General features: G+C 34.9%; 1 protein-coding gene across 1 annotated transcript; it reads right to left on the reverse strand.

Annotated features, from left to right (window-relative positions):
* Positions 1-1,958: 1,958 nt before the first annotated feature.
* Positions 1,959-3,614, reverse strand: LOC140803895 (expansin-A1-like). The gene is made up of 3 exons (XM_073159737.1): positions 3,400-3,614; positions 3,008-3,320; positions 1,959-2,633 (listed from the first exon to the last, which is right to left on the reverse strand). Exons 1-3 carry the CDS (start codon positions 3,539-3,541, stop codon positions 2,327-2,329), a joined length of 762 nt encoding a protein of 253 aa, XP_073015838.1. The 5' UTR covers positions 3,542-3,614; the 3' UTR covers positions 1,959-2,326.
* Positions 3,615-10,835: the final 7,221 nt, after the last annotated feature.

Below are 10,835 nucleotides of genomic sequence, written 5' to 3' on the forward strand. Positions count from 1 at the left end.
AAATTATGGTGGAATCATCTCAAAAAAACTTGAAATATGAGAAAGGAGTTTGAAGCTTTCATTCATGGGGAAGTTTCGGCCATCTCACACCAAAAAAACTGAATGGAATGGAGAGAAAGGCACGTCCCAAGCTTCATCTTGCATGGCATGACAAGTGGCAATTCCCACTTATTGCACTTTAGTCCCTCAATTTCTCAGTAATTGCACATCAGCCCCTATCAATCTTTTCAATTCAATTTCAATCCTAAATAAGTTCAAACATCTTGGAATATAACTCAACACTCCAAAAGTTTCCAATTACATACTCTCGGATTAAAATAATATCATCTTTATTATCTCGGGCCTTACAATTTGCGTACCGTATAAAAATAAAATCTTGCAGATAAAAGTACCCAAAAATTCCCATTTTTTACAAATACACTTAAAAATGCTTTAACTTAATTTATAAAAATAAATCGTGTAATAAAATAATTTTTCTGAAAATTCTCCGGCCTCCATTCCTCGTTCGAGCGCAAAATGCAACTTAAAAATCTTTAACGCATGAACCTTTAAAAAAATCATGAATTAAAAATACAAATTAACGAAGTAAACATACATTTAATGTTTTAAAATAATTTAATCAAATACTAAAAAAATTTAATAAGTTGCATGCTTGTGGTTCTCGTGGACTTTCAAATTTTCGGGACGTTACAAAATTCTTTTTTGCATAGTCCAAGTTTCGTCAATCCAATGACATGTAACAACAAGATATGGTTCATATTTTAAATTAGTCTAAATATCAGTTGTCAAACTAACTCTACAATAATATTTGAAAAATGCGATTTTAGTGTTTCTTTATATTCTTTATAAATATCAAAACAATATTTCTTAAGTGTGTGCCTAGAAATATTGTGAAAACCCGATCAAATTGTACTAGTAAATTCAACAAAACCTTCTTGTTCAACTATTATAAAAGGTTGACAATATTTGATAACAAACTTTACGATGACTTTCCGAGAAATTTCTTTTGTAATTGTAAAAGCTTTACCGCTTGAAGGATTAATTTGTTGTTGTGTTGATTCCCTACCGAATGGTTGTAGCGTATCAGGGTCAAGTTTATGTACCTTAACTAAATGTTTTTCAAAGTGTCGGTACCACCGGAACCACCACCCGTTTTGTAAGAATACATCGTTTTGAAAATTTTACAAACGGCAAAAGAGTTTTTCGTACATTGTTGTTCAATATCAAAGTGATCCCAAACTTTGCTTTTCTTTGTACGGGTTGTCGTCGTGCTCGTTGACATTTTGTTGCTTGCTCGAGTAGACGATGGCGTCCCTACATCTTTGTCGGGTAGTTCCATGGCTTCTTCATTCTCGTGGCCATGTTCGACTTCAACAAAGTCGGGGATGTAGCCAAAATGTTAACCAAAGTCGGGAGCGTATTCGCCCCCACCACCACGACGGTTTGAAGATGATGCCATAGAAATTTGAATTATTTATATGAGTAAAGTTCGAAATAATAAATAAATAACAATAAAAATAATAGTGATTATAAATAAAATTATAACACAATTATTGAATATATTTGGAGAATGATAGCAAAGAAAGATATTGATTGTAGAGAAATGAAAAATTGAGAGAAAATTGATATGTGAAATATAAAAAATGTCTTGTATTTATAGGTGATTTTGGGGGTAAAAAAAATTATATTTGCAATTTAGGGGCCAAATTGAAAAACAATTTGCACATTTCAGTAGCCGTGAAATGTGCAGCAGCCGTTGGCCCAAATGGCTTATTATTATTATTTTTTTAAAATTTTGGATTCCGGGTTACGGGTCCTCTTCCGGGTCATATCATGGATTTGAACCGGTTCAACTCACAAATCAACGGATTGTACATGGTTTCGAGTCCATTTTTCATACCGGATCCGGTTTCGGGTCAATTCCGACCCAAATTGGTCCGTTAAGCATGCTTAGTCTTTACCGTAATAATTGCAAAAACCACAAAAGAAACAAGCATAAGGCCTTTTATTGATTACACAAATTGAAAACAGACAACATCCAACGGTCCAAATTCTAACATCACGCTAACCAAGGCCTGACTAGCTTCACAGCTTTAATGGAAAGAGCTCCAAAATTGCTATTTCCAAGACAAACAAACCCTACCATAAAACTAATATTATAAAAATATACTGATTCTGCCTGCAGCACTCAAAAAGACCTGGACAGAACACTTCCATTTGGACCAAAAATGGCTAGAGCCACTCCAAAATCAGCACTACCCATTTTGACACACCAACTACGTATACTGCCTAATAGCTAGAAATTATAAATATTGATAGATTTTTTTTAAGTGAATTGTCCGCCGGTAAAGGTCTGGCCGAAGGACCATCCGGAGAGGATGACGTTGTCGCAGACCACGGTGCTGCCATCGCTGGTGGTGACCTTGAAAGAGAGGCTCTGGCCGTTGATGTTGGAGTTGCTTTGCCAGTTTTGGCCCCAGTTCCTCGACATAGGCTCCCAGTTGGTCCTCGAACCTTTGATTGATACGGACTGGACATCACCGGCACCTCCGACGTTGGTGATCAGTACGAGGTTGAAGTAAGAATGTCCGTTTATGGTGAACCTTATGCCTCCCCTTTTTTGGCATGCCACCCTGCAAATTATATCGAATAAATAGATAGTTCGACCCTCCCTTTGGAATGATTTCCAAGGATAGATACATCCAATGGCGGCTATACAGAGAGATTTTTTTTTTTTTTTTTTGCATCATATTAGTCCAAGTTAAAAAACATCATTAACTAATACTTTAACATCGGGTTGAATAAATCGGGAAAATACAAGTATGCAGCTTTTATTTAAAGAATCTTTTAAACTACATAAACTCAGTTGATTAAACCAGTGAAGAAATTTATGAATAGTTTTCCCATGCATGTCAAGTTTTAAAATTCTTGATTTTCAGATGTTGGAAACATAAAATCTGAGACATGTCTAATTAATCCAAGAACATATGCATTAATTCATATGTACCTTCTGTAGGAAATAGGAACAACCCCGGCTTCATATTTCGCAATCTGCTGAAAGACAGGCTGAGACAGATCGAAGTGGTGGTTCGGTGGGTTGCACCACCCACCAGAGTTGCTGGGCAAGGCGTTGTTCGGCGGGCAGAAATTGGTGGCGGTTACCACAACCGACGACTGTAGGCACCATTTCTGCTCATTCACACACTTCAGCTCGAAACAAGCACCGCAAATCTGCCCGTAGTTGAACAGCGCCATACTCAGTGCGGCCGTGTTGGTACCGTACCCTTCACTGTACAGATTCCCATACCCACAAGCCCCGCCTGCATGGCCGGAGAAACAACCACAAATCAACAAATATAGAGTGAAATCTAGGTAATTTCAGCGTAAATGTAACCATACCCATGGTTCCGGAAGCGTCGCCGCCTCCATAGAAAGTGGCGCGCGCCTCAGTCCATCCTTCTTCGTATCCATAGGAAAACGAGGCCGTGTACAAACTTGTAAGCAGACATGCGAGAATCAAGAGGCTCACACAGAAAGCCATGATTAATTTTTTGAAGTTAATCTGTTTGATGTTCTTTTCATATAAATTCTGTGAGACTGGGAGAAAGCTTGATAATGATTACAGTCTTTGGGATGGATCAATGAGGTGGTGAAGATCGGAATATATAGATACTAATGCGTGGGGCCAGGAGGTTGTCTGGTAGGGCTGACGTCATAGTATATATATAAATTTATCAACTTCTCTTTATTAATTTTTGCAGAAAAATACCTTTTTGGTTTTGTTATATTTTAGATCATTGTCTATTGAGTAGGTCTTTAGTGACACGGTCTCACGAATCTTTAACTCTATCGATATTCACAATAAAAAGTAAAATTATTAGCATAAAAAATAATATTTTTTCATGGATGACCCAAATAAGATATCTGTCTCACAAAATACGACATGTGAGACCGTCTAATACAAGTTTTTGCCTAGTATATGAACTACTTAAGATTTGGTTTTGTTGTAATAACATTGAATAATACATTTATATATAATTAGATCAAAATAGAGAGATTAAAAGTTAATGCATCAAAATCCTTGAAAAATTAATAGACTGAAATATAAAATGGAGTAAGTTAATGCAAAAACCAAAAATTATTTTGCCATTTTCATGTTATTGGATTTTGAAAACAACAAACACTCGTGGACGATGAAGATTTTATTTAATATTTATTAAATTTATATTTCTTATATATATATATATATATATATATATATATATATATATAGTAGACATCCCATTTCGTGCCCATGACTCAAAGGCAAGCAGACTTAGGTAAGAGCGTAAAAATATATAAAAATGATTCATTAAATGTTGAATTTTAGTGAGCAAAAATATTTAAAGCTGTGAAAATTTATAATTTATATGAGCCATTGAGTAGCTCTACTACCCTTGTAGGCCGGTAGTTTACTAATATATTTTTATTAATTAAATTTGAAAAACGTGCATAATTTGGAAAATTATTTATAATTTTTTTAACGATTTGCTTAATATTTATAGAAAAACAAAGAAGTCTATATTTTTAAGTCAAATAAAAAAAGACGGGGAAATAATAATCTTATTAACTATTTATTTAAGAAAACGATATTCTCAAAAAACAAAATACCCCAACAAGATTTAGGGAAGAGATAACCAATATTGTTGAATGTTATTTCTGTGATCTTAAAAAATACATTAAACTTTAAAAAAAATCATAATGTAAGTTTATTGTTAAAAACATTCAAATAAAATAAAAGAAGTGTGATCGTATACATGTAGGATAACGATTATTTTTTGGAAAAATATGCTAATCTGGTCTATTTAATAATTTTCCATTTTGTATATTAAAAATACGATTTTTCTGTTTTTCAAATTAAAAGCATCATATTCTTATTTGGTGTTCAAATTTTGCCACAGAAACAAGTAGACTAGGGACCCCGCAGTTCTTGTTCACATATCAAGGCGCATTAAATTCTTTATATTTTTGTACTTTTTTAATGATTTCCGTTATTTGAATGTAATATATTATTATATTATAGGGAAAACTAGAGTCGGACTATAAAGTTTAAATAAATCGAGTCGATTTTTGAGTTTTTTTCGAGTCGGATCGAAAAATATTTGATTTGTATCCGAATTTCTCAAATTCGAGTTGAATTTAAATATGTTTTAAATTTTTTCAAGTCCAACTCGAATCTAAATTATTTTATTCGTAGTTGAGCCGCTCGCGAGGTTTAGTATTTTATTAATCTAATATAATTATATATTAAATAACTAAATTTCGAACCTTTCGATTATTTATTTTTTAACAATATTCAAATATTTCATGAACATGTTCGAATATTTCGAACCCAACTCAAACTCGAGCTTTTATTCGAATCGAATTCGAGCCAAAAATTTTAAAATTTTTGAACTTCGAATCTAGCTCGAATCTAACAAATTCGAGACTTCAAATTTTCGTCATATTTTTCTCGATTCGGTTCGTTTATACTCCTAATCGAGACTAGACCTGTCATGATTCGGATATTTCTTCAAGTTTTTTTTAAAATAAAAATATTTTTTTTAAAAAAAAAGCATGTTGAACCGGATCGGAATCCAACGATTAACTAGACTCAAACTCAGCCTGTAACCAGACCGACCCGTGGCCAAGTATAGTAGGGACCGATAAGGACCAAAGAAAATATATGCAAGGCCATAAAATTGTGGATCCAGGGATGATTAATCTTCATAATATCTAATAAATATTTTAGTTGATTTTGACGATATCATCTTATATACTATTTGAGACTGTACACATGCCTAAAGTGTTAATGTTTCAATGGATCTCTCACATTGTTAATTCCTGCCAATTTATAGAAATTGAAAATGTGACTTTGTTTCTAATTCAATAATAGGATCAAACACTCGTCGTTTTATCAAAAAATTTGATTCTATAATTGATCTCACAGAATTATCGTTTGTCCACAATAAGTTCTCCTAACATCAAAAATCGAAACTATATACATACTCTTTTTCAAATTTGAATAGGTCTCTTGTGAGACAGTCTAACGAATCTTTATCTGTGAGACGGGTCCACCCTACCGATATTCACAATAAAAAGTAATAATCTTAATATAAAAAGTAATACTTTTTCATAGATGACCCAGATAAGATATCCGTCTCGTAAAATACGATTTACGAAACCGTCTCACACAATTTTTTGTCTTCAAATTTTATAAGCACTCAGTGTTGGAATTAGTTTGTGGGCTCATATAATTTAATTAATTGTACATGGACAAGCTATCTAATAAAGAACCCAATAAAGTGATCTAATTAATTATGGGTTTCCAAAGTATTAAATAAATTGGTATGGTTCACCTTATGTGTAGAAACTCAGCCCAATTAGGTTTTCTATTATGGGTTGAAAACTGCTAAGGTTATATAAAGTTATGGTCCCCAAGGCACAGAGAACACAACACAGAATATATACGGCACACATATTCTAGATCTCTATCCTTCTCCCATCAAAGGCAAGAATAAGGTGGTCAATTTTCTGTTGTCTTGGAAGATATGTAACTCTAACGCTAGATCAATCAATGAATTCTGGTACGTGTTTACTGTTATTTATATTTTCTGATAATTCGACATGAATTCCTGGCGTGTTGTGATATATGGATTTAATCACATTATTTATAGATTTATTTTATTAATTCTCCAACAAATAGTATCAGAGCCACGTTCATATTGAATTATGAGAATTTTTGTTTATTGATAGATCGAAACAGAAAATTATGTTTTATTCTCAGATCTGAGACGATTTTCTTGTCTGTAAATTTTTTTGGATTCAGATCTGTTTTTTTTTTTAAATTTTTTTTTTTCTGAATTTAGATCTAATAAATTCATGTTCTTTAGATATAGTATTTTAAAATTTTACATCCAAAATTCAGATTAATTTTTTGAAAAAAATTGGAAATTTGATTTTTCGAATTTGGAATAGAGCCGCCGCATTTTAGGTCAATCAAACATTTTCCGGCCACTTTTTAGCGGCTATTGTTTGGGCGTTTTCTTGCCCATCTCCTGGCGCCCATATTAGTATCATCTATCGATCGAAAACCGCCGCGACGTGATCGAATTTTGCGACTGAATAATGAAAAATCTGGCCGCCGCGAATTCCATCATTTTTGGAAGATTTCAGTCAAATTCAGAACTCTTGGTGGTCGGAGATGGTATATAAGGTGGTCGGCCGTGGTGAGGCGACGGCTGATAATGGTCTCCGTGTGAGAACCTGAAATTTCAGCATTACTTAGCAATTTACAGCAGCTAGTAATAATTGTAGCAGCTAGTAATATTCAGCAACAATGCTAAATTTTCAGCAGAAGCTAACAATTCTAGCAGCAACTAATAATTCAGAAGCTGGTATTTTCCAGCAGATAGAATCCAGCAGCAGAAGAGTACGAGATTCCAGCAGACAACAACTCCTGTTTCAGCTTAGACTTGTAAGTGAAGCATCAACATAGAATAAAGACTGTTAATGGCAGATTATGGTTATTAATTGAGAGGGTAACAGTCAGAATTTAGCCTATAAATAACACTCTCAACTCTGAAATTGTTGTTACACAAGCATTGAGTTTTCACTTGAAAATTGAGCTAAGAGAGTGTATTTTTTAGCTGTAAAAACCAGTAGCAAGACAAGCAGATTCCAGATTTCAGCAACCGAAATTTCTAGCAAATTACGGTAAGTGGGCTTATGTATAAATGTCTTGAAAATTGTTTGATAATTCCTGTTTGAAGCCAAGTATTTGTATTTTGATCTCTAATTTCTGAAGCACTGAAACTTTGTGAATTAATGGTAGGAATATATATTCTGAACATTACTGATTACCGGCTTCACCTCTTAGAGGAGAGAACATATAGGGGACTGATATCAGTTTAGCCATGAAATTCACGAACGTACTCAGTGCTTACTTGTTAAATTTCTGATTACTGAATACTGATTAATGAATACTGAATATTGAATATCAATTTTTGGTCTGAAAATAATAATTTCTGTATATTATTCGTATTACTGTTTCTGTTAAAAATGGTTTTGAAAACTGAGAGTTATTCCCGCCTCCGCTTACTGAGTGACAACAATATCACTCACCCACCAAAAAATCTCAGATAAGAACGATGAAGAAAGGTTAGAAAAAGATGAGCTGAATCAGTTTTGGGGATGGTGAAGAAGAAGACTGTTATTTTCAGTTTTAGATTATGTTTTTCCGCTGCATCTGTAGAAGCAATGTTATGTCTATTTTACATTTCCACTGTAAAACATTAGTGATTCGAGTTTGTATCAGACAATGAACTATTTCGTATTATGAATAAAAATACTGATTTATGAATTTTGTACTTTTGAGGCTTGTTGTTTTCGAATGTAAATTTGAGAGCAACGCCGGTGTCAACCAACCCCCGTCCCGGAGCGTGACATTGTAATGGTATCAGAGCAAAATCAGGTTTCATAATCTGGGGAGGAGGAACTAGAAATAATAAGTTCTAATAGGCTTCTGAAAATAAGTTCTGAAAATACTGTAATAGACTACTGAAAATAAGTTACTGTAATAGACTACTGAAATGATAGACTAACTACGTACAGTTAGGAAAATCAGTAGGGAAACAAATCAGAATACAGTAGAGCTCTGAGTGTTTCAGAAACATGTCTAAAATAAAAAATAAAAAATTCAGTAGACCCAAAACCAGTAGCCTGAAACCAGAACCAATAGATGGGAACCAGTAGATCTGAATGCAGAAGACTGGGTCAGTAGACTCGGAATGCAGCAGACTGGTTCTAACAGTGCTGGAAAGCAGCAGACGGTACTGGAAAAGCAGCAGACTGATTGCAGTAGCATCAGAGTCGCAGTAGATAGGGAATTCCAGCAGGCGCATGTAGTAGTCCTTGCAAATAGGCATGGAAGTTGAGGTGTTTTTCGCGCAAACTTCAAACGGCCATAACTTTTGATCCAGGAGTAATTTTTTTCTATTAAAAGCATGCGTTGGAAAGCTCTCGACGAGGAGAACCTAACCTAGAATGATTCTTCCGAGCACCATCGACAAACCCCAAAATCCTTCGTTAAGATAGTGATATCATCATTTCCGTAAAAATTTTCAAATTTTCGAAACTGTGAAGAATTTTCATTTTTAAATGGTTTAGTATTTTTGCACCAAATTTGGTACCATTCATGTTCTTGATATGAAGGATTTTTAGTACAATTTTCACGTAATTCTGAGACTGAAAAATTTTGAGCTATTTTCTGCTATTGAATGTTATAAGTTTACTGATTCTATTCATTCCAGTACTTGACATATACTCTTGAGATCACTTCTGAACCTTGACTCTCATGTTTTGGATTTAGGATATGACTGACCATTGTAGCTACATTAAGAGCTTAGAGAGAAATCTACAGAAACTAAAGGAACATAACTACTGCTTAGAGTTGGACAAAGATGAATTACAATGTAGAGCAGAACACTTGAGAAGTGATGTCCAACGTTATGCTCACTATCTGCATGAAGCAGAAGAGAGGAATAGGAAGACTGAAGAGGAGTTTGAAACCTCCCAAGAGACTGTTGCAGAGTTCATCGAGCTACGTGATACATTAGTTGAAAAGATCCAAATACTTAAGGATCAAAATCACCAACTCGTGCACCGACATAATTAGTACAGTGAACAGACTGATGCTCATATTCAAGAGCTGCAGGATACTGTTGAAGTTCTTAGCGACCAGAATGGAGTTCTGCATGGTCATATTGAACATTTACAAGCAATGACAGCCAACCAAGATGAACATGAAGAAGATCCAGAAGAAGTAGAAGATGATCCTATTGATTTGAATTTGAGATTAGGAGAAGTGATAGATTAGACTATCAGTAGTAGTTCTTTGTAATGACAATTGCTCCATTTACATTTCTGTTTCATTTTCAAATTTCAGATGTAATTTCACTTTTGTGGAAATCAATAAAATTTATTTCTATCCATTGGTTTCATATTTAAATTTTGAGCAATTACTCTGTCATCGTGTTTCTTTTGTGTAGTCCATATCCTGCCATCAACCTTAGAACTTTCGTATTGTAGGAAATGGACGGAAGACCAGTAAGAAACAATCGCAACCCTCGTTACAACAACCGTAACAACAACCGTAATAACGAAGATGAACAACAACCCCCACAACCATTGCCAGCAGTGGGCCTAAGTCAGGTGGACTTAATGGCTATAGCCACGATTTTGGCAACCACGCTGCAAGGGCTTGTCAACCCTAATGCTAACCAGCCACCGCCACCACCTCCAGCTCAGAATGGGACTAAGCAGCATTATGAGTCCCTCCGAAGGGCAAGAGTCCCTAATTTCGATGGAAGCTCCGATCCTTAGGTCGGACAAAATTGGATGAAAGAGGTGGAAAATCATCTTCTACTACTTGAGGTTCCACAAGGGATCAGAGTATATGTGATTACACCATTTCTTGTGGATAAAGCTGCCAAATGGTGGGAAGGAGTCTCACCAGCTATGCGAGGAACGGGACCTATCACCTGGCAAAGGTTCCGAGAGGCATTCCTGAGACAGTACTTCCCGACAGCAGTTCGAGTGCAGAAGCTATCAGAAATCTTGGTTCAAAAACCAAACATTACAGTGGTGGAGTATTCATCTAAGTTCCACTCATTGAGAACTTACTCCCCAACCATCATAGGAGACGAGGCCTTGAAGAAACATCGCTTCAAGAAGGGATTGAATAGCCGTATTCAATCTGCCCTTGCCGTTATAGAACCCAATAGTTTTGATGAATTAATGGGAGCCGCCATCAGGGC

The sequence above is a fragment of the Primulina eburnea genome, chromosome 10, assembly GCF_022965805.1.
Source record: "Primulina eburnea isolate SZY01 chromosome 10, ASM2296580v1, whole genome shotgun sequence".
In the NCBI taxonomy this organism is placed as follows: Eukaryota; Viridiplantae; Streptophyta; class Magnoliopsida; order Lamiales; family Gesneriaceae; genus Primulina; species Primulina eburnea.